The sequence below is a fragment of the Heterocephalus glaber genome, unplaced genomic scaffold (assembly GCF_053883595.1).
Source record: "Heterocephalus glaber isolate CG9 unplaced genomic scaffold, H.glaber_assembly_v1.0 deba00001442, whole genome shotgun sequence".
Classification (NCBI taxonomy): Eukaryota; Metazoa; Chordata; class Mammalia; order Rodentia; family Bathyergidae; genus Heterocephalus; species Heterocephalus glaber.
The window spans coordinates 21835204-21858695 of NW_028258296.1; the positions used below are offsets into that span (position 1 = coordinate 21835204).

General features: G+C 36.6%; 1 protein-coding gene across 1 annotated transcript in view; it reads left to right on the forward strand.

The window, feature by feature from the left end:
* The window catches only part of LOC101706201 (calcium-activated chloride channel regulator 4-like), a 33920-nt gene that overhangs the window by 8155 nt on the left and 2273 nt on the right, over positions 1-23492 (forward strand). Inside the window, exons 5-13 of the mRNA XM_087213028.1 lie at positions 1137-1314; positions 1742-1960; positions 7839-8066; positions 10665-10842; positions 11442-11548; positions 14828-15043; positions 15567-15834; positions 18056-18220; positions 19091-19324. Of these exons, the coding sequence (XP_087069154.1) occupies positions 1137-1314; positions 1742-1960; positions 7839-8066; positions 10665-10842; positions 11442-11548; positions 14828-15043; positions 15567-15834; positions 18056-18220; positions 19091-19324 (1793 nt within the window). The remainder of the gene's footprint in view (positions 1-1136; positions 1315-1741; positions 1961-7838; positions 8067-10664; positions 10843-11441; positions 11549-14827; positions 15044-15566; positions 15835-18055; positions 18221-19090; positions 19325-23492) is intronic.

Below are 23492 nucleotides of genomic sequence, written 5' to 3' on the forward strand. Positions count from 1 at the left end.
CTAGGAGGAATCCATCTAAAATAGATCGCCATCAGCCTCATCTATGTTACACGCCCTGTTGGAGCAAGGGAATAGTCACTAATGTGCAAATTAAAAGTTACATGATTTCAATGAAGGTCATGTCTCTGCCCCATGGCACCAGGTTTTGTTTTGTTTTGTTTATGTTTTTGTTTTGAAACAGGATCTTGCTATATAGTTCAGGCTGGCCTTGAACTTGCTTATGTACCCCAGGCTGGCCTGGAACTTGTGTCAATCCTCCTGCCTCAGCCTTCCCATTGCTGGCATTGCAGGTGTGTGCCACCACATCCAGCTAGGGACATATTTTGAAAAGTATTACATAAATTACACTTTTGATGTCATATCCCCCAAAACATTTTTTCAGCCTTAGAATATTCATCAAGAGTGTTCCTATAGATGGCAACGTTATGTTAACCAAGTTTGGGGGAATAGAAGCATAGACATGTTTAGGGGATTCCCTAAATGACTAAAGGAAATGTAGTCATCACTTTCTGAATTTGAATTGGAAACCTATGGGAGAGATGAGACATAGCCACATACCAGCATATCTGCTATAATCTCTGCCACCCCTTGCCAATTCCATGTAATAAAACTCATTTTTGAAACCCTCCATCATTCTTTATTCTACTGTCCTTTTTGACAAGATCTGACTCTTTGCTTCCAGTCACATTTCCCTTTGGATAAGAATTCATTGAATAATCAAAACACTTATAGCTCTGCCTTGTCCTGCTTTGTGGGGATATCTGTTTGAGAAATCTGCAGAGAACTTCAAGCTAATATAGTACCCAGAGAAATAGTTTCACAAGTTCCCTCATCTGGGTGCCTGCAGTGCATTCACCATCATAAGGGCCAGCAGAAGAGATCTGTGAACAAGAGCCTAGCAGCCTTAATTACATCCGAGAACTCCATCATGTATAGCACTTAAATGTTTCCACTTAACTCTCTTGAAAAATAAATAATTGTTTTGATTAAAACTCTTAAAATTTGTTATATGCTTAGGAAATAAATGGAACACAAAACAAGCACCTTGATTTAAACATCATCATGAATAGAAACACTGAAGATTTTTTAAAGTATTGACTAAGTTGCCTAAATGATTAACTGTCACATATTTTCAGGTGTTCCGCAGGTATCACTGGGACAAACAGTGTTTATACCTGTCAAGGAGGTAGCTGTGTGACTAGAAGATGCAGAATAGATTCTGCCACAAAATTGTATGAAAAAGATTGTCAGTTCTTCCCTGATAAAGTTCAAACAGAAAAGGCTTCCATAATGTTTATGCAAAGCATTGATTCTGTAAGTATGCCAATCCTTGCTTCCAGAATTTATAATCAAAGCATATGTATGATTTTATTTAATTATTTATTTTGTGGTGCTGGTGATTGAATCCAGGCCTTTCCACATGCTAGGTACGCACTCTACCTAACAGTGTTGCACTTCTAGGCCCCAATTGTCTGATTTTAAAATATGTATCCAGATGACATGAGGATTAAATACATCAATATAGAATTTGTTAGTCATTGGCTGACACATGGTAAGCATTTAACTAGTGTCACCTCTTGTTACTATTATGGTCAGCCTACTTTAATACTGACTTGTGTTAATTATATTTCATCCAATAAAAGTATATTTGTAGAACATAATCTAAATCATTCAGGTTTATAGTTAGGTTTTCTATTATGTGGTACAGTAAAATTATTTTTTCATTTAATCAACCTTCTAGGTTGTTGAATTCTGCAATGAAAAAAACCATAACCGAGAAGCTCCAAGTCTGCAAAACCTAAAGTGCAATTACAGAAGTACCTGGGAAGTGATCAGCAATTCTGAGGACTTTAAATCCACCACACCAATGGTGGCACCACCTCCTCCACCTGCCTTCTCATTGCTGAGGATCAGTGAAAGAATTGTGTGCCTCGTTCTTGATAAGTCTGGAAGCATGGGTGTAAGTTCAACGGGCCCATTTTTCTGGGTATAGCATAGGGGGTGATTAAATGCTAGGAACACACTGTACTCTAATTATACCTGAACTGTTCCAAATTATATGGTGACATAAAGTACCATCATTTCTGGTGATCATGTCTTCAATATATTGCAACAAAATATTATGGTAAAAGAAAGACATCAGTAGAGTTTAAAAAGACCTAACCCAAGAGTGACTTTCTTTTCCAGAAAATGGTTTACTGTAGAGAGCTCTTAGTCAAGCTTTAGTTAGAAGTTCAGTACCAGAGACTGGAGAATTAAATTGCTTTTTGTCATGATTTTTTCTCTGAAAATGTTTGAGAACTTGAGGATTAGTGGATGTTAAACCACATTCCAGGTTAAGGAACAGGAAGAATCATCAGGATCCCTAACATGGATTTTTCTTCTTTGTACTATCTGTACAAATGACTTCTTTATACCAAAAAAAATCAAACAGAAACATCATAATAAAGAATATATGTTTAGATGCAGCCATTCCTTCCATTACCATGCAGCAAATAGAAGGTATTACACTAGGCTCTGAGAATAGAGATCCATCTCCTTGAGAAGTTTATAGTTTAATAGTGAATGTTTTTTCTCCCTTTCTCCATTACCTGGTTAAATCATACTTATCCTTCTAAATTTAGGTGAGGCACTCAATTCCTCCAGTAGATGGACTGAACACATTGCCTGCTATTGGCCCTTCTGCTAATTCCTAACACTTCCCTGTGCATAAACTGTATATAATTGTGAAAGCATACTTGCTTCTACCAACTAGACTGGAAGATTCCCTAGGTATTGGAACCCTGTGTAATGCATCTGTGTATCCCCATGGCCTAGATCAGAATTCCTCAATGGGACTAATCAATAAATAGTTATTGAAATGAAAGAACTATTCACCTGGAAGGAAGCTCCCCGCCTCCACCCCAGACTCAGCCGGTCCCAGCACCCAGAAGGAAGCTCCCCACCTTCATCCTGGGTGCCTAGGGCAGTGAAGCTCAGGCAGTCCCAGCACCCAGAAGGAAGCTCCCCAACCGCCATCCCAGGCTCCTAGGGCAGAGAAGGTGAGCCTCGTGGGCACCAGAAGCACACCCCACTCCCCGTGGAATGAGGAGACACATAAACAAGCCTCAAAAACAGACTTCTGGATCACCTACAGCAACCATAAAGGGAAACGAGATGGAACATTCTGATACTCAACCACCTGGACTCTCTGAACTGGCAACAAAAGAGGATCTGGGAAAAATGAAATCAGAAATAATTACTCAGATAACAGAAAAGATTTTGCTCAAAGTGCAAGACATAATTAATAAATCTAGAGAGGACACAGATAAAAAAATAGAGGATCTAAGGAATATGATGGAATCCCACCCTAGGAAACAAATGGAATCCATAAAACAGATACAAACAGATTTACAAGAGATTAAAAACTCCATCAAAAGTCTGCGCAGCAGAATGAACCAATATGAGGATAGAATTTCAGATATAGAAGATCAGATTGCAATTAGTGACCAGAAAAAGGAAAATTGCTTTAAAATTGTAAGGGAACATGAGAAATCAATCCAGCAGCTGCTAGACAATGCAAAGAAGAATAACATAAGACTGATTGGAGTCAATGAAGAGGAGAGAGTGCAGATGACATGAGAAAACCGTTCACAGAAGTGATGGCAGAAAACTTCCCAAGGAGGGGAAAAGAACTTGACATACAGATAAGTGAGGCATATAGGACTCCAGCTAGCCTTAATCAAAAAAAATCTACATATAGGCATATAATAGTTAGGATTCCAGAAATCCAACAGAAGAACAAAATTCGACAAGCAGTGAGAGAAAAGAAACAAATCACATACAAAGGAAAGTCCATCAGAATCATAGCAGACTTCTCAATGCAAACCCTCAAGGCAAGAAGAGCTTGGAGTGATGTATTTCAAGCCCTAAAGGAAAACAGCCTCCAACCCAGATTGAGGTACCCTGCAAAACTATCTTTCAAGATTGATGGAGAAATAAGATACTTTCATGATAAAGAGCACCTCAGGAACTTCAAGAATACCAAACCAGCACTCCAAAAACTTTTAGACAATACCCTAGGAAAAGACAATGAGGATCACAACCCCAGGAAACCCAGCAGAATGAATCCATTGGGCATGACAAATTAAACACAAAGGGGGAGAATCCAACAAAAAGAAAAAGTCAGGACAAGGCTTTTAAAACTTTTGACTTCATCTCCCTAATGAGTATATAATTCAATCTTATTATTGTACTGATGAGTATTTTTCTGATTCTAGAGTTGCACACCATTCCTTGTGCTATACTGGCTATTTATCATCTTCTTATGTCTACATTTTAATTAGGTTGTCTATTAATGAGCTCTAAGAATTCTTTATATATTCTGCTCATAGGTTATATGCATTGTAAATATGGTCTGTTTAAGGTCTACTTTTCATTTTGATGATGTCATTTAAAGTTCTAAATTTTGATGGAATCTGATTTATCAATTTTTTTCTTTTATACATCATGTTTTTTGTATCCTAGGTAGTTCTTGCCTACCCTGAATTCATAAATATTTTCCCTTATAATTTCTTCTTAAAGTTTTATACTTTTAGGCTTTCATATTTGGGTTCATAGATCCCTTCAAGTTATTTTCATGTATGGAAAAAAAGGGTTGAGGTTAATTTTTTATATACGGATACCAGGTGTTCTAGTGCCGTTTGCTGAAAACACTATCTCTTCCTCGGCTCTTGAATCAAGTTTATATTCTATAAAATGCTAATGTTAAATAATCTTTCAAAACTCAGTGGACCGTATATGTGTGGTTCTATTTCTAGATTCTCTGTTTTATTCCAATGATCTATATGTCTTTCCTTACACCAACACTGCCTTGATTACTGTAGCTTTAGAAGAAGTCTTAAAATTGGGTGCTAAATGTCTCCCAACACTGTTTTTGTGTTTGTTTTTGGCTTTTCTGGGTCCTTTGTACTCCTACATAACTTTTAAATTTCAATATCCTATTCTTCATTTATAGCAAGTATACACAGACCTGAATTTTTCTATATACCTTGTGTTTTCTAATCCTGCTAAATTCAAGTACAAGTTCTAGGGGCTCCTAGAGATTTCTTAGTATTTTCTCTGTAGATGATCATTTCATCTACATATAAAGATTTTGCTTCTGCTGTGCCAATCCTATCCTAGTTGTGTCATTTTATTGTGACTATTTTGGTGGGGACTAGGTTTCAAAGTTTAATGGACAGATAAAGAGTAAACATATCTGCCCTTGTTCCCCACCTTAAGGAGAAACCATTGTTATCTTCTCCATTCATACAAGGCATTCTCGCTGGAAGTATGGAGTACATGTCTTTAATTGGTTGAGAAGTTTCTGTTCTACTTCTAGTCTCCTGATAGCTTTTACCATGAACAGCTGTAGAATTTAGTCCAATACTTTTTCTCCAACTAGTGACAGGATCATATGGCTTTTTCCTTTCCCCTGTTCAAATGATGACTTTTGGGGGTGGATCTTCCAATGCTGAACCAACACTGCCATCCCTATAACAAAACCACTTTCTATATCCTGCCAGATCTGACTTCTAATAGTTTGTGTTGTTAAACAAATTTCTATCTATGTTCATACTTTTTCTTCTATTATCTTTATCCAGTTTTAGGATTAGCACAATGCTGATTTCCTAAAATGAGGGGAGAAGTGTTCCTTTTTTTTCTGCTTTAATTGTTTGATATAATTTATCAGTTAAAATGTTTATGAGCCTGCTGTTGTCATATAGGTAGGTTTTCAAGATAGGAATATACTTTCTTTAATAGGTGCTATTCAAATTTTATATTTCCTCCAGAGTTGGTTTCATTAATTTATCTTCTAAGTTACTTCTTAGAAGTTGTCAAATTTATTTCAAAACAGATTTTTGTAATATGCTTTCTATATCCTTTCAAATTCTGTAAAATCTGTGGTAATGTCTCCTAGATCTTAATATTGTAATTTAAAAAATGTATAACTGATATTGTGTAACCAGAAGAAAAGGTCTAAAAGAGCAGGGTAATTGGGAGGGGTAGGGGAAGGGAAAAAAGGGAAAGGAAAGAATATGAGAAGAGAAAAAAAATGGAAACAAGGTCTTTGCAAATAGGGAAAGGTGGAGGGGGTGAAGGGAGGGCAAGGGAAGGGGAAAAAAATAAGAACCAAGAGACTCATGTAATGGTACAAGATCCCAATGATGAATGTAACTGTATTTTATACCTAAAATGTACCAATAAAGTTAAAAAAAAAAAAAAAGAAAAAGAAAAGAAATGAAAGAACTATAAACAAGTAATGCAGTGTGGTCAAACACCCAGAAGGATGCACACTTGAGGCAGAACAGAGCATACTAAAGACCTGAAATAAAAACTTCACTAAATGAGGGGAGGTGTTTATTGAAAAGGGTAGAGAATGACAGAGATTAATGAAATGAGCCACAGTTACACAGGATTTCAAAGAGGCCAGCAAAGCGCTGACACCACCACATACACGTGATTCAGGAAATGTCACTGAAGAGAGGAGAGCTTCCTACAGGGAGAAGACAAGCGATCTCCCCTACACAGGATGCTGTTAGATCCAGGTTTAAAGATAAAGCAAAGTGGTGGGGAGCTTCCAACATGGACCTGTAGGAATTTTTTAGTGCAATTTGGATCAGGAATTCAGAGGGATTTTCTAATTCTGTTAAGAATGTCAGTGATATATTGACAGGGATCCCTGAATCATTTTTGGAAGTATGGACATTTTAATAATATTAATTCTGAAAATCTACGGATGTAGAAAATCTTTCCATCTCTTTCTGTTTTATTCCATTATTTGTCTTTCAATTTTTATTGTAAAGATCTTTCACTTCTTTGGTTAGGTTGATTCCTAGGAAATTTTTTAAATTATTAATGGAATTATTTTCCTGACTTCTTTCTGAGCTACTTCATTATTAGGGAATATGAAAGCTATTAATATCTTAGTGTTGATTTTGAATCCTGCTGAATCTTTGTTGAATCTGTTTACCAGATCTAAAAACCTTTTGGTGGAGTTTATAGAGTCTTCTAAGTAAAGGGTAATATCTTCTGCAAAAAAAAGGATAATTTAACTTCTTCCTTTCCTATGTATGTCCTCTTTCATAATTGTTCTGGCTAAAATTTCAAGTAATTTATTGAACAGGGGTGGTGAGAGGGCACAGCCTTGACTCAATACCCGATTGTAGAGGAGATGCTTTCAGTTTTTCACCATTCAGTTGGTGATGTGAATCTGGACAGGTGACCAAAGAGCGAATTTTGATTAACCCATTGGTGGGGAAAAGTTAGGAGTAAGTAGCAGAAGAAAAGGGGGGAGGTAGGGACTGGGCTTCTTAGGATTTAGCCTCAGCTCAGGGAGGTTTCACCTTTGGGGTAAACTTATCCTCAGCAAAGGGGGCAATTTCAACTCTGATTGGAGTCTAGAGAGCCTGGTTGGATTTGTGAGCTCTGGGATGTGATTTCATCTTAAGATGGCGGGCACAGAGGCTACCAATAATAATGACAGGGGCTCTAATGTGTAAGTCGTCACCTCCCATTCCAACTCAATCTCCATCCTAGCTTCTGCTTTTAACTTGGATGATTAGCAGCCAGGAATCTGCTCTGGTTGAAAAGTATGAGCTCTTTATTTACTACAATATATACATCCCATAATACACATAACCACATTTTTTACTTTATCAATTAAAAAAATGACTATTGCTTTTTTTCAAAAATGCTAATTAACATTCATAAAAGGTTCTCACCAATAAATTTATTGCACTCATTTTGTGTTACATTATTATCTTCACTTTTTGTTGTTGTTGTTGTTGTTGTTGTTGTCCCTTTTTTTTACTCAGGCTGAAGAGCGACTTAAGCGAATGAATCAAGCAGCAAAACACTTCCTGCTGCACACTGTGGAAAATGGTTCCTGGGTAGGAATGGTTCAATTTGATAGTAGGCCAAACATTAACAGTGAGTTAATACAAGTAAGAGGCAACGGCGAAAGAGACACCCTGGTGAAGAGCTTGCCTACACAAGCTGGTGGAGGAACTATTATCTGTGAAGGGCTTAGATCTGCATTTCAGGTGAAAATCATATTGTAAATACATTTTGTTCCTTTGTTGCTCTTGTTGCTGCTGTTGTTTTCAGGACATTTTAACTTGAAGTGCTGTCATATTTGCTGCCTATTTCCTTTTCTTTGTTTTGCTTTGCTTTGCTTTTGATGGAGAATCTTGCTGTATGGTTCAGGCTGGCCTCAAACTCATGGTAATTCTCCTGCCTCAGCCTCCCGAATGCCTTACTGCCTCATTATAATATTACTAACCTTAAGAGGCACAGGATAAAGCACATATAAAAAATTCACTTGTGCTTTTAGTGTTTTGCCAAATGGGGAAATAAATAACTACAAGAATGCCACTAGATTATAAACACAATGAGGTGAGGGATTTCTCTTAGGGTAATGAGTGATTTTTCTTACAGTTATATGATGTGATTCCACTTTAAGCCAGATATCCTTTCGGTTTATATAGCACTTCATAGGGCAAACTGCTTTATATCTGCTAAATCTAACATAGCAGGAACTGTCAGTCATATCTAACGTAATCCATATAAGAGAGCCCATGAACTTTGACAGCAGAGTACTGGCCCTGGTCCTTAACTACCTTTGTAATTTTAGGCAAACTTTTCAGTCTCTGGATGTTCTATACCTCATTTATGAAATATAGGAAACAGGAGCATGTATCTGAAAGGATTATTGTGAATCTTAAGTAAAATTATACAGTTATATACTTACAACCACATTTATCATATTATAAAATTTTCCAAACAGTCATCTTGAATACAATATTAATTGGGTCATGTTCCTGCTTAGAAATCCTCTCTTCCCTCATAGTTACAAAATTAAGTCTGATTTCCTGTTTGTGTTTATTCAAATCTCCTAGACTCTAAAATCACCCTTACGTACTTCCAACCTTTTCCTCAGTTTTCCCCTCCTGATGCTCTGTACTCTGAAAAATGTATTGCACACATTGCCCTCCATGCCTGTGTGCTAGCTTCCCCACACTTTTGCACACGTAAAAGTGCTTTCTTCTTTCCCACATTTATGTGTTAAAGTCTACCGATTCTTCAAAATCCTCTCTACATGTAGCAGTCTCTGCTCCCCTCACCCTACTGAGTCTTTCTCTGCTATGAATTACATACTATTTTAGTGTAGGTTTGTAACAGAAAAGTCTGCAGTCAAATCGCAAATGTCACTAATTATTCTTGACTTCTCTAGTCCTGCATTACCTCATCATAAAGTGGGATAGTCAAAGTTAGCACAAAGGTTTTTAAAGCTGTTTTTAATATTTTCAATATGTATTTACTGCCTATTTGTGTGGTGCATGTTTTAATAGTAGAGTACTCAATTACACAGACTAATAAAAATGGTAATTGCAGATTATAGAGATAGTGCTGTGACCGAACCTAACAGCGTGATACGATGAGTAACTGAGAAAGGGAGGGAATTGCTTTATGTAGAGAGGCCATTGAGATCTCTGAGAACCTTCTAAATGACTCAAAGCCAAACTTTGAAGGATAAGACTGAGCTAGTGAATGCAGAGGGGGGAACATGAAGGACCCTGGGAAAGAGATGGAAAAGAAGCATATTATTCTAAGAAATGGTAGAAGCTAGTGGCACTGAAGATTGGCAATGAAGAGTCATATGAAATTTGGTTGAAGAAATAAATGATAGCTGAATCTTTCAAACCTTCAAAAAACATAAGGGGTTTCTATTTTGTCTAAAGCACAATAGAAAGCTATTGAGGGTTTAAGGCATCAAAGTCTGATAATCAGTGTGTGTTTTAGGAATGTGATTCTATTTGCCCCACAGAAAACAAATTGTAGTGAGTAAGAGTGATAATAGAAAGTTTGGAGGCTTGAACTTGGATTAAAAATATAGTTAACACTTAGCAAATGTTCAGTAAATAATAGAGCTATAATATGTGGTTATTTATCTTGAATTATACACATCTTCACTGTATGTATTAGTTGTGACTTTATTGCTGATCTTTACATCTCCTCAGTCTCTGACACAAAGTCAGTAAATATTAATAAATTGAATTCAAATCTTTCCATGAATGCAGGAACCATGCAGTTCCTACTGAATCCCTAGCACGGTGGCTGACACATTGTAAGTGCATGAGAAAATGAGATGTGAAGGAAGAAAACTCGATTTCTCACCTGGATCTTCACTGTGCTCTCAAATGTGTGGAGGAGTGTGATGGAGAAACTGTACAAGTGCCATAAATATATAAAAGCCTTCCTCTATTTTTAAGTTTAGTTTCAATGCATGTCAGAATATATTTTTTATACATCACAATATAGATAATAGTCACTGTACCTCAAAGTATGCAAAATTTCTAATGAAGGCAGTGAATTTCCCAATACCAGCTTTCATAGGTACCTGTACATTTCAAACCCTCTTCCACAAAGCTATACATATCTCAACTCTATGTCCAAGAAAGCCACTGTCATTTTATTCCTTTGGCCTAGACTCAGTTTTCCAACATGGTGCTCAAGGAAGCTACTATCAATGAAAGCGGTCAAAGAAGATGAAATATCATGGCTATTTTGTAAATTCTTTTCTAATTTCCCATCAATCTATTAGATCTAGTATGAGAATTGTGTCTGAATTCTGTTTGCAGGTGATTAGAAACAAAGACTTCCAATTAGATGGGTCTGAAATAGTGCTGCTGACTGATGGGGAAGACAGTACGGCAAGCATCTGTATTAATGAAGTGAAAGAAAGCGGGGCCATCATTCATTTCATTGCTTTCGGACCACAGGCTGATGAAGCAGTAAATGAGATGCAGAATACAACAGGTAAAACTTGATCTACATATTCCAGGCCTGTTATATGGCAAAATTGACAACCCAACATCTTTTGAGCTCCTCCTCTGGGGGTTGGAGTTGGAGACCATGAAGCCTACTCTCTGTGCTAGTGATCCTCAGACCAGCTGTATGGAGAGACAAATAAAACTGCTGATCAAATCACATAGTCAGATAACATTTCTTCATAACAGGAGAAATGCAGAATTCTAAATTTTTCTTTCTGATCTACTCTGTCTAGAAAATCTAAACGCCAACGTTTTTAGAACTATATCTTAAATGAAAGTGAGCGATTGTTTAAAGACTGTGAACTAAATTTATGGAAGTTTAACACTCTTCATAGTCTGATTATTTGATGTACTGCCTTTCATCAGCTAAGATTGTGATACTCAGATAGTAAAGTATCTTATGCTTCCCAAGTAAGATATTTTAAATTCACATTTCAGAGTTAATCTTATAGCTATCTGACATTGGTCTGTTTTAATGATACATACTCACACTATCACTTGTTTAAACTGTTGCCTGATTAATTAATAAAATGTGGTAAGCACTTATTTTCTAGAAATCAACCAGCTCATGCATTTACATTTTAGGAGGGGAATATTTTTACTCTTCAGATAAAGCCGAAAACAATGGCCTTATTGATGCTTTTGGAGCCCTTACATCAGAAAATGCTGATCCCAGTCAGAAGTCGATTCAGGTGAGAGTTTCAACTCCTGGAGTTTTGTGCTTAAACTTACCATAACCAAGAAAAAGAATTTTGTAGCTTTAAGATTTGAGTTCTATCTTTTTCTCAAAGTGAAATTTTAATTAAAATCAAAACCTGAAATGGAAATTATTCTTTAGATATACCCAAACTAAGTGATGAAAAAAGAGTAAAATATGTCATGAAATAGCAACAGATTTTTTGTATTCCCATAGTGCTCAGTTAAGGAATAACATTAATTAATAATATTAATTTTCTATCAAAACTAGACTTTGTCAGGGCCAGGGATGTCGCTCAGTGGTGCTGCGCCTGCCTGGCAAGTGCAAGGTCCTGAGTGAGATCCCTGCTACCAAAAACAAAACAAAACAAAAAACTAGACTTTGTCCAAAATAAACCATCCACTTTTCTATGAATACTTTAAAAAAATATGCTTCTGAGCTTTCCTCACCCTTCTCTGCTGTGCATAGATTTAGGCAAATGAACTCATTCACCTAGTTTGGAACTGAAGGAATATATCTATCTTGAAAATAAACAGAACAAAAGCAGGGCAAATAATTATATATCTACCTGCCTACGGCTTCTCTCACCGCCTCCACAAATTGTTTTCCACTGGCTTTTTATTTTATTCACCTCTTTCTGAACTCAGTTGTTTTTCCTCAGCTGTGTCTCAATATTACTGTTACTTTCCATTACTTAGATTCACAAAGTTTGCGTAACCTTTAGTTCTTAATTCATGTCTTATGTACAAGGTCAACACAACCTGTTTCTATCAAAATGTTTTACAAAACATCTCTCTTTCCAGTATGCTCAAGTCTCTGTCTTGTCTCTTAATGACAAAACTTCTGTATTCCAGTTTATTAAATCATTAGCTATATTAAAATTTTCTATTTTACTATTTAAACAAACCTGTTTCCTCTACTTCCAAACAATAAGGAAAGTAAAAATTATAGGATATGGACCTAGTATATGTGCAGATTACCAGCAGCTATTGGAGCTCTGGTCTGTAGATTTTCTCTGCAAAAATATGTTAAAAATTCATCTGAAATCTAGCCTGACGGCATGTGGAGAATAAACTAAAGAAAAGTAAAGAGGGCCGGGGATTTAGCTCAGTGGTTTCGCCACCTGCTTGCGCAAGTGCAAGGACCTGAGTTTGATCCCCGGTACCAAAAAAAAAAGAAGAAGATAAAGAAAAATAAAGAGTATTTCTGAGGGGCTTTCAACCTGGTTGATGCAGAAAATAATATTATTACTGTCTGAAATTTAAAAGTAAGGAGAAAGAATTTTTTTGGAAGAAGTATTTGGAAGATATTATTTTGTACTCTGTTTTTCCTTTAATAATTTTCAATGGATGGTGGTAACTCCAAGTGTAGTATTTCAAAAACATTTAAAAATATAAAAGCAGACTATTGGAATCATCTAGAAAGGAGATTACTATGTAGCTAAAGGTTGCTTAGAAGTAAAATTAATTCCCTTCTGTCAGCATGGCACTGAAGGTGTTTTCAGTTGAGGACTGGGTTAGAGTAGAAACAAGATTTCTTATTGTTCCTGGACAGGCACCCCCTAGGAGGCACCTAAGTGAGCGAACAAAGTGGAATCTCCTGGGACTTTACGTTAAGTGAAATACCGTACACACAGAAAAGCAACAGCCTCACTTAAATGTGGAATCTAAAAACTTAGAGAAGCAAGGAGTAGATGTTAGCAGATATTGGGGAGCAGAGAGAGAAGAGATGTTAGGCAAAGGCTGCAAGATTTCAGTTAGGTGTATTCTTAGACATCATCAACCTCATTTGACATTTGTATTCTTAAACATCATCAACAACAACATCATTTGAGTGTTCTCACCACAAGTTAGTGATAACTATTGGAGGTAATACTTTTGTTACTTTGTCCGTTTAGCCATTCCATAATTTATACACATTTCAAAACATGTTAGCTGGGCCTGATGGTACATACCTATAATCGCAGCATTATGGGAGGTTGGGGCAAAAATATCACAAGTTGGAGCTCAGCCTGGGCAACGTACTGACATAGCAAGATCCTGTCTCAAAAAAAAAAAATCACGTTGTATATGATAGGAATATACAATTTTGTCACTTTAAAAAATAATTAATCTTAATATTCCAGGCTTTCCTACACTAAGCGCTATTACAAAAACATGAATAGCTTCTTTAAAGGTCCTCTCAGAAAAGATTTTTACTCTTTTCTTAAGATTTCATCCTTCACACATCAGTTTTTCCTTTTCTCCAATATACTTTTTGTAGTATTTCACCCTTCCACCTGCTTGAAAACTTATTTCAAGATGTCTAGTCAGGAAAATATTCATGAGAGTTTGCATTAATGCTTTACTAGTCCTTATTTTATCTCTGAAGCCTTCACTCTGCCTCCGCTCAAATACTCTAGTCCCCCTTGACTATTTCCTTGCAATCATCTTGAAAATGTTTAAACTGAAAGACATACACACACACACACACACACACACACACACACACACCTACAGCTTGGCCTTCCCTGCCAGTGACTGTGACTGTAGCTACTAAAGATTTAAAGGATACCTGGGATTTTACCCAGAAAATTGGGGAAGCAATAATAGCATCCTATCCCCAGCTGTAAAACCTTTGTTTCTGCTCTAAGCCTCTTATTATATGCCCTCCTTCCTTCAGACACTTTATTTGCACACTCTGCCTGAAAAAAATTGCATCCCAGAATAGGAAGAAAAAGTCAAAAGGGGAAGGGGAAGGAGAATTGGGAGGGGTAGGGGAATGGAAAGAAGGGAAAGGAATAAATATGAGAAAAGGAAAAAATGGAAACAAAGTCTTTGTAAATAGGCAGGGGTGGAGAGGTTGAAGGGAGGGCAGGGGAATGGGGAAAAAATAAGAACCAAGATAGTCATGTAAAGGTGCAAATTTCCAATGATAAATGTCATTATATTGTATACCTAAAATGTACCAATAAATTAATGAATAAAAAAATTGCATCCCAATTAGCTAAGTTGACAAGTCTAAGGTAGTATGCCATATATAAGGGTTTTTTTCAGGTCAGAAATTAAGAACTATCTTTAAGGTGGAGGGGTTGAAGAGAGGGCAGGGGGATGGGGAAAAAAATAAGAACCAAAATAGAATATGTAAAGGTACAAATTCCCAATGATGAATGTCATTATATTGTATACCTAAAATGTACCAATAAAATTAATAATATAAAAAAGAACTATCTTTAAAAGAAAAATGAATTAAATAATTTTCTATAGTCATTAACTTTTAAAATATATTTAAACAGCTTGAAAGTAAGGGACTAACCCTGAACAGTGATGCCTGGATGAATGACACTGTGATAATTGATAGCACTGTGGGAAAGGACACGTTCTTTCTCATCACGTGGATGGTGCAGCCTCCCAGTATTTCTCTCTGGGATCCCAGTGGAACACTGATAGAAGATTTCATTCGGGACCCTGATTCCAGAATGGCCTATCTCACTATTCCAGGCAATGCACAGGTAAGAAATCAGCTTTTACACTTCCTCTGAATTTTTTAAGGCTAAAACTAAACTGTTTAACATCATAACTATGAATGCTAATGATCATACCATATGTGAAATTAAATACCATGTTCTTTCCTTGACTGTGATCCTGAAAGTTGTAATGACAGGAAACAGGAAAAAAGAACTGTGTATCAAGAGAAAGGAAGAGAAGGTAGTCCAAGAAGAATTCTAAGAAGGAAATATAGGAACAATCTGGGCAACTTGACATGCACATTGTTACTGAGGTCAACAAACAAGGCCACAACTAAGGCAAATTTAGTTTTTCCAGTTGAGATGTCACTCAGTATACACACCATGTATGACTCTAGTCAGGTGCCCTGGCTAAACTTGCTCAGCTCCCATCTTTTTAAAAACCTCAAAACTATCAACCAGCTCTTTATGCTAGTCCACACTTCTATGGTTTATTTTAGAATTGTATAATGAAAACAGAAAATAGCTTAACAATGGATACTTACTATTTTTCCACTGAACATTTTAGGTGGGCATTTGGACTTACAATCTTCAGGCCAAAGCAAACTCAGAAATATTCACTATTACAGTAACTTCTCGGGCAGCAAATCCTGCTGTGCCTCCAATCACAGTAAATGCTAAAATGAATAAAGATACAAACAGCTTCCCCAGCCCCATGATTGTTTATGCAGAAGTTCAACAAGGGTTTGTACCCATTCTTGGAGCCAGTGTGACTGCTGTCATTGAATCAAACAGTGGAAACACTGAAGTTCTGGAACTTTTGGACAACGGTGCAGGTAATTCACAGGCTTTTATGAATAAACTCATGTTTTCATTACTCAGGGTATGTAATGGGTCCCTGTTGCAGTGTTGGGCAGTAACACAGGAACTCAACAAATTGAGGGAGATTATGGAGGAATAGATGGACCAGCAGGTAAAACTTACAAAATGCTTAACAAGTGTTACACATTCAATAAATGTCATTTATTGTCAAAGTTGTGGTCATCTACACAACCAATGTCTATCACCAGTATGTCTCATTAAGGAAAGTAAAGAGAGAATCAAGATTTCTAGGTTAGTGCTTCTTGTGGGGGTTGAGCATTATCAAGAGAGTCTTGGCAGAGGGTGAGGCACAAGCAGCAAGAGAAGGCTAAGTATTAAAACCCAGGCCACTGGCAGGGAAAAGGAGAGCAGCAGGAGTAATTCCAAAGAGCTGAAACAAAATACAAATGCCATCCTGAGAGTTAAAGTCCAGGAATAGTGAAAACTGCCACAAGAAAGGAGGACACATCAATGGGGCATCAGATTCGTCTGACTGGCAGGAAAGGTGGCCAGAGACTGGCCAATCTCTGTCTTCCTGTTCTGTCCATACAGAGTGGTGCTTAAAGGCCTTTTTCCAGACTCCGAATTTTTCTGGGAACTTGACTTTCGATTTGAGAGAAATAAAATGAGCCAAAACACGAACACCCAAGGCGAGGCTTTTATTAAGGGACAGAGCTGCCAGGCTGTATCGAACAAGGGGGGAAGCAGCAACCAGGGGCTGGCTGGGTGAGGTTTATAAGGGCTGGGGGGAGTGTGATGGAGGCAGATGATTGGCTATGACTGGGGGCGAGGCTGGAAAAAGCAGGTCTTTGTTCTCTCTGGAGTGACTCACCTCCTGTAGGCAGGGGCCATTTTAGGATGCAGGTTTGTCAGGCCATTTTATCTAGCAGAGAACTCTATCACTGTTAAAGGTCACTGAAAAGGAAATGAACAATTTAACACGTCTGAATTATTACAGAATTTTATATATATATATATATATATATATATATATATGCAGTGTAATTCATTCATTTTATAATCCTGTCTTCAACTAGTGTTGGCAAATTGTTCTTCGATGCACCTCAATGCCTTCTACCGTAACTATCCCTGGGCTCTTATTCCCATCTACACAATATTAAAACTTACCTACATGTGCTGTCATTTCTTGGCACTTTGCCATATGAATATCTAGCTAATTGGGAAATTATCTTATTTGGAATGTCTTCACCTAAGAAGATATCAGTAATTAATTATAACTTGGGGCAGCAGGCATACTTGCACTTTAGTATGAAAAGGAAACCTCTGAAGGTCTTGATAAAATACATAAAACTGAGACCCTTCTCTGGATATTCTTATCAATTAGCATGTTTAAAACTCTAGAGTGTGAGAGACACAGCTACCTCCAGTCTAAATGCTGAACCTCACTTTAAGATCATTTGATGTAGAATCTTACATGCTGGTGTTAGTGTTATTTTGCAGTTTAACGGGTGGTTAAAAAGAGCACAGTATTTCTAAGTTCTTCCAGTTGTTTGTTCTAAAAGTAAATGTGATTTTATTCTTTTTGAACTAGAGAATTAATGGGTCAGGATAGCAAGAGCTGAAAAAACAAGAGAAGATATTGAAGATAAGACAAAAGAAAGTTTGCATTTTCTAAGTTCTTTCTAAGTTCTAGTAAAACTCGGACCGGGGATTTACCTCAGTGTTTCCACCACCTGCCTCACAAGCACAAGGTCCCGAATTTGATCCTCAGTACCAAAAAAATAAAAATAGTAAGTTCGAGGAAAACTTAAATCCTCCAAAGGATAGTTTTTTCTTAATGAGGATCCATTAGATTTAAATAGAAGGATAGAACCATTAATGTGATTAGATAAGAAAACCAATTGCCAGAGAAATGATAAAAAAGTACAATATTAACTGTATACAAATTGATATGGGAAAGAAAGATGTGTTATGTAAGTATTTATTATACATACACAAACATTAATGTCTACATATATATTTAGAAATATAGATAAACAGGTGTCAAAATAACTCAAGAGCATGAACTCAACAATATATTCTTTAAACAGAGCATAATGGAAATATTCTCCAGTGGGTCATTCCCAAGATACCAAGCCGAATTTAGACTATTTCTTTATCAAGATCAATGCTTATCTTAGAAAATGTATTAATTTCTTCTTGAATTTACAATAATTTCTTTATTTCTATAACAAGGTGCCGATGCTTTCAAAGATGATGGGGTCTACTCCAGATATTTTATAGCTTTTTCAGAAAATGGCAGATATAGCTTAAAAGTTCGGGCCTACTCAGGAACAAACTCTTCCAAACGAAGCTTACCAAGGAATAGAGCCACATATATATCAGGCTGGGTTGAGAATGGTGAGTACCTCAAGATATCTGAAATCCAGTGATAGCTTGAATAATATTTGTGATTCGATGTAATTGAGGTAAGGAGACAAACATTTTAAAACTCAGAGTTTAGCTTTTCCTGTTTCTGGAATGAAGATCTCAATGAATTGCCTACAAAGTCACCTTTAGAAAAATGTCTCATAATACTCCAAGGTGTCAGCTAGCATTGTTAACTTTGGAACACCTTTGATGGTATCAACAAAATACTCTCAATTTTCTGCTTAAGATAAAGGAAAAAAATCAGTACAAGCTAGTAGCAGAATTTATCTTTCAGAATACACATGCTATAACAGGAAATATTTATTTACAATGTTTTTATTAGATCAAAAGAAAAAATGTGTAGAGTAAAGTGATGCCAAGCAGAAGCATTGCATTCTTTTCTACTTTTCCTTTGTTTAGCGCCGGATCTTATGTCTTTTATGGGCTTTTTGTTAGCTGTTATAATACACTTTCAGCAGGGAGGGAAGGACCTGACCCAAATGGTTGGAAGGGAACTGACAATGATTTCTCCAGGTATACTCCTAGCTTGGAGATAATTTGAGAGAAAAAGCAATAGTTTTTTAAAGACATATATTGAATTATATAACATAAATCTCATTCAGTGTGATCTTTATTTCAAAACAATTTGTTATGTGGATTTAAACTCCAACAAACTGGTTAAGACACTAAAGAAAGAATTTTCCCACCACTTAGCTACTTAAGATTGTGTCACGAGACTTAGCAAAAAGTAACTGTATGAAAAACAAGAAAAAGATAAATGACACATTGAAAGTAATTCATTAAATCCTAAAAACACAAGTGCATTTTCCCCCATTTTAAACAAGAGGATTTTTAATGCAGGAGAAATTAAAGGGAACCCACCAAGACCAGAAGCAGATGAGAGTGCTCAGGTAATCGTGGAGAGTTTCAGCAGAACAGCATCTGGTGGTGCATTTGGGCTATCAGGATTTCAAGATTCTTCTTCGACTGACCTATTCCCACCAAGTCAAATCACCGACCCTGAGGCCACATTTGACGGTGAAAACATCACTCTAACATGGACAGCACCAGGGGAGGATTGGGATGTTGGAAAAGGTAAGAACAAAGTGTCCTGTGGTTTTTTCATGTATTGAAAGGTATTCATTGCAAAACAAAGAGTATAAGGGTGGGTTTTTAATAGTTTAATACTTTTAATAATTTGGGGGGTTTTTGTTTTTTATGTTTTTTAAATTAATTTTATTGGTACATTTTAGCTATACAATACAATGACACTCATCATTGGAAATTTGCACCTTTACATAATCTCTCTTGGATCTTATTTTTTCTTCTTCCCCTGCCCTCCCTTCAACCCCTCCATTCCTCCCTATTTCAAAGGCTTTGTTTCCATTTTTTCATTTTCTCATGCTAATCCCATTCCCTTCCTTCCTTTCCCCTACCCCTTCTATTTCCCCTTTCCCTTTGCTTCTTTTCTTCCTATTTCACATTATGTATTATACCTTTTTGTCCTCATTTACACTTTCAGTTTCTCACACTAGAGAAACTATTCAGTATTTACACATGTGTGTCCTATTTATTTCACGTAAGAGTATCTCCTCAAGGTGCATCCATTTAGCTATAAATGTCTCTAATTTCTCATTTTTAATGGCTGAGTAGTACTCCATTTTATTAAAAATACCACACCTTTTCTTTATCCAGTCTCCAGTTGATGGGCATTTTGGCTGTTTCCAAGTTTTAGCTATTCTAAACTGTGCTGCTATGAACATGGATGCATATATATCACTGTGATATGATACTTTTAATTCTTTGGGGAAGATACCCAGCAGGGGAATAGCTGGGTCAAATGGGACTTCCAGTCCTAGTTCTTTGAGGTATCTCCATACTGATTTCCACAGTGGTGGCACAAGTCTACACTCCCAACAGCAGGCGAAGATTTTTTTCCCACATTGTGGGCTGTCTCTTCACACTGCTGGTGGTTTCGCTTGCTGTGCAGAAGATTTTTAATAAGAAGAAATACCACTTGTTCATTGTTTGTACTAGTTCACGGGCAACTGAGGTTTTGTTCATAAAATCTTTTCATACACCAATGGCTTTAACAGTTCTTCCTAAACTCTGTTCCAGCCAGTTCAGTATTTCTGTTTTTAATATTTAGATCTTTAATCCATTTCAATTTTAGTTTAGTGCATGGTGAGAGATATAGGTCTAATTTTAATCTTTGGCAAGTTGAAACCCCATTTTTCCAGCACCATTTATTAAAGAGGCTATCTTTCCTCCAGTGAGGGTGTTTGGCTCCTTTGTCAAAGATGAGGTGGTTGAGTGTGTCCAGACTTGTTTCCGTATCTTCTAATCTGTTCCGCTGGTTCTCAGGTCTGTTTCTTTGCCAGTACCATGCTGTTTTTATCACAGTAGCTTTGTAGTATAGCTTCAAGTTGGGGATTGTGATATCCCCTGCCATGTCTCTGTTACCTAGAATTGCTTTTGCTATTCTGAGTCTCTTCTTGTTCCAAATGAATTTTTAGATTGTTTTCTCAAGGTCCATGAAGTATGCAGCTTGAATTTCCATTGGAATTGCATTGAATCTATGTAACAGTTTTGGAGTATGGCCATTTTCACTATGTTGATTCTTCCTACCCAAGAGCAAAGGATATCTTTCCATTTTCTGATATCATCTTCAATCACTTTTTTCAGAGTGCCATAGTTTTCAGAGAAAAGGTCTTTTATTTCTTTTGTTAGGTTGATTCCTAGGTATTTTAGTTTCTTGGATGCTATTGTGAAAGGAATTGTTTGCCCTATTTCTCTGTCAGTGAGTCTGTTGTTCATGTAGAGGAAAGCTATTGATTTTTGTGTGTTGACCTTGTATCCAGATACTTTACTGAATTTGGTTATTAAGTCTAGCAGGCTTTTGGTGGAGTTCTTGGGGTATTCTATATAAAGTGTCATATCATCTGCAAGTAATGATAATTGACATCTTCATTTCCTCTTTATTCCTTTTATTGCTTTCTCTTGTCTAATTTCTGTGGCTAATGTTTCCAAAAACTATATTGAAAAGGAATGGTGATAGTGGACATCCTTGTCTTGCTCCTGATTTCAGTGTGAAGGATTTCAGTTTTTGATCATTTAGTGTGATATTGGCTGTTGATTTTTCATAGATGGCTTTTATCAGATTAATAAAATTTATCTATTTTCAATTTTTGTCTATTCCAAGTTTTGTAGGGTTTTTATCATAAATGCATCTTGGATTTTGTCAAAGGCTTTTTCTGCATCTATGGAGATGATCATATGGTTTTTGTACTTGGCTCTATTGATATAGTGTATTACATTGATTGATTTGCATATGTTGAACCATCCCTGCATCCCTGGGATAAATCCCACCTGATCAGAGTGTATGATCTTCTTGATGATTGTCTGCATTTTATTTGCCAGTATCTTATTAAGGAATTTTGTCTCTATGTTCATTAGTGAGATTGGCCTATAGTTCTCTTTTTCAGTTGGGTCTTTCTCTGCTCTGGGGATCAAGGTGATGCTTGCTTCCAGGAATGAATTCAGGAGTATTGCTTCCCTTTCAGTTTCATTGAAGAGTTTAAAAAGTAGTGGCAGTAGTTCCTCTCTAAATGCCTTGTAGCATTCAGCAGTGAAGCTGTCAGGACCTGGGCTCTTATTAGTTGGTAAGTGTTTATTTATGTTTTCAATTTTATTGATTGATATTGGGTCATTTAGAATTTTTTGGTCTTCTTTGTTCAACTTTGGTAATTCATACAAATCTAAGACTGTCCATTTCTTTTGTGTTTTCCATCTTATTGGCGTACAGGTTCTCAAAGTAGGTATTGAAGATCCTCTGAATTTCTGCTGGGTCTGTTGTAATTTCATCCTTTTTATTCCTAATTGCATGGATTTGGGCCTTTTCTCTCCTTTTTCTGATAAGGTTGGCTAAGGGTTTGTCAATTTTGCTGATTCTTTCCGAGAACCAACTCTTGGCTTCATTGATTTTTTTGTATCCTTCTCATAGTCTTCATTGCATTGATTTCTGCTCTGATCTTTATAATTTCCTCCCTTGTATGAGCTTTGGGGTTGTTCTGCTCTTCTTTTTCTAGAAGCTTGAGGTTCAGCATCAGGTTGTTTAATTGAGCTCGCTCTGTTTTCCTAAAATGAGTATTCACTGCTATGAATTTACATTGTAAGACTGCTTTCATTGTGTCCCATAGATTCCAAAATGTTCTATTGTCATTGTCATTTAATTGAAGGAAATATCTGATTTCTTCTTTAATTTCCTCTGTGACCCATTGGTTATTCAGAAGTGTGTTGTTCAATTTCCATGTGTTTATGAAATTTTTGTGGTTTCTTTTGCTATTGATCTCCAATTTCATTCCACTGTGATCTGATAATATACATGGGATAACTTCAATTCCTTTGCACTTACTTAAAGATGTTCTATGTATGAGTAGGTGGTCTATTTTGGAAAACAACCTGTGTGCAGCTGAGAAGAATGTGTATTCTGATTTTGTGGGGTAGAATACTCTGTAAACATCTGTCAAACACATTTGTTCAAGAGTTTGATTGAGTTCTAATATTTCGTTGCTTGTTTTTTGTCTAGTTGATCTATCTATTTGTGATAGTGGGGTATTGAGATCCCCCACTACTATTGTAGCAGTGCTTATTTGACTTTTCACGTCCATTAGTACTTGTTTTATATAGTTGGGTGCAGTACTGTTTGGTGTATATATATTTATGATTGTCACCTCTTTCTCTTAGAATGTTCTCTTTACAAGGAAGTAGTGTCCTTCTTTGTCTCTCTTAATCAGTGTTGGTTTGAAATCCACTTGATCTGCAAAGAGGATAGCTACTCCTGCTTTTGGGGCGTGGGGGGGGCAGGGTTCCTGCCACATGGAGTATTGTTTTCCACCTTTTAACTTTCAGTCTATGTGTTTCATTTTGAATTAAGTGTGTTTCTTGTATGCAGCATATTGTTGGATCTTGCTTCTTGACCCATTCTGCCAGTCTATTTCTTTTGATTGGTGAATTGAGACCATTAACATTGATGGTTATAACTGATACATGTTGACTTATCATTGTCGTAACTTTTTCTTTTTGTTGGATTCTCCCCCTTTGCATTTAATTTCTTGTTGTTCCTGATGGATTCATTCTGCTGGGCTTCCTGGGGTTGTGATCCTCACTGTCTTTTCCAAGGATATTGTCTAAAATGTTTTGGAGTGCTGGTTTGGTATTCATGAAGTTCCTAAGGTGCTCTTTGTCATAAAAGTGTCTTATT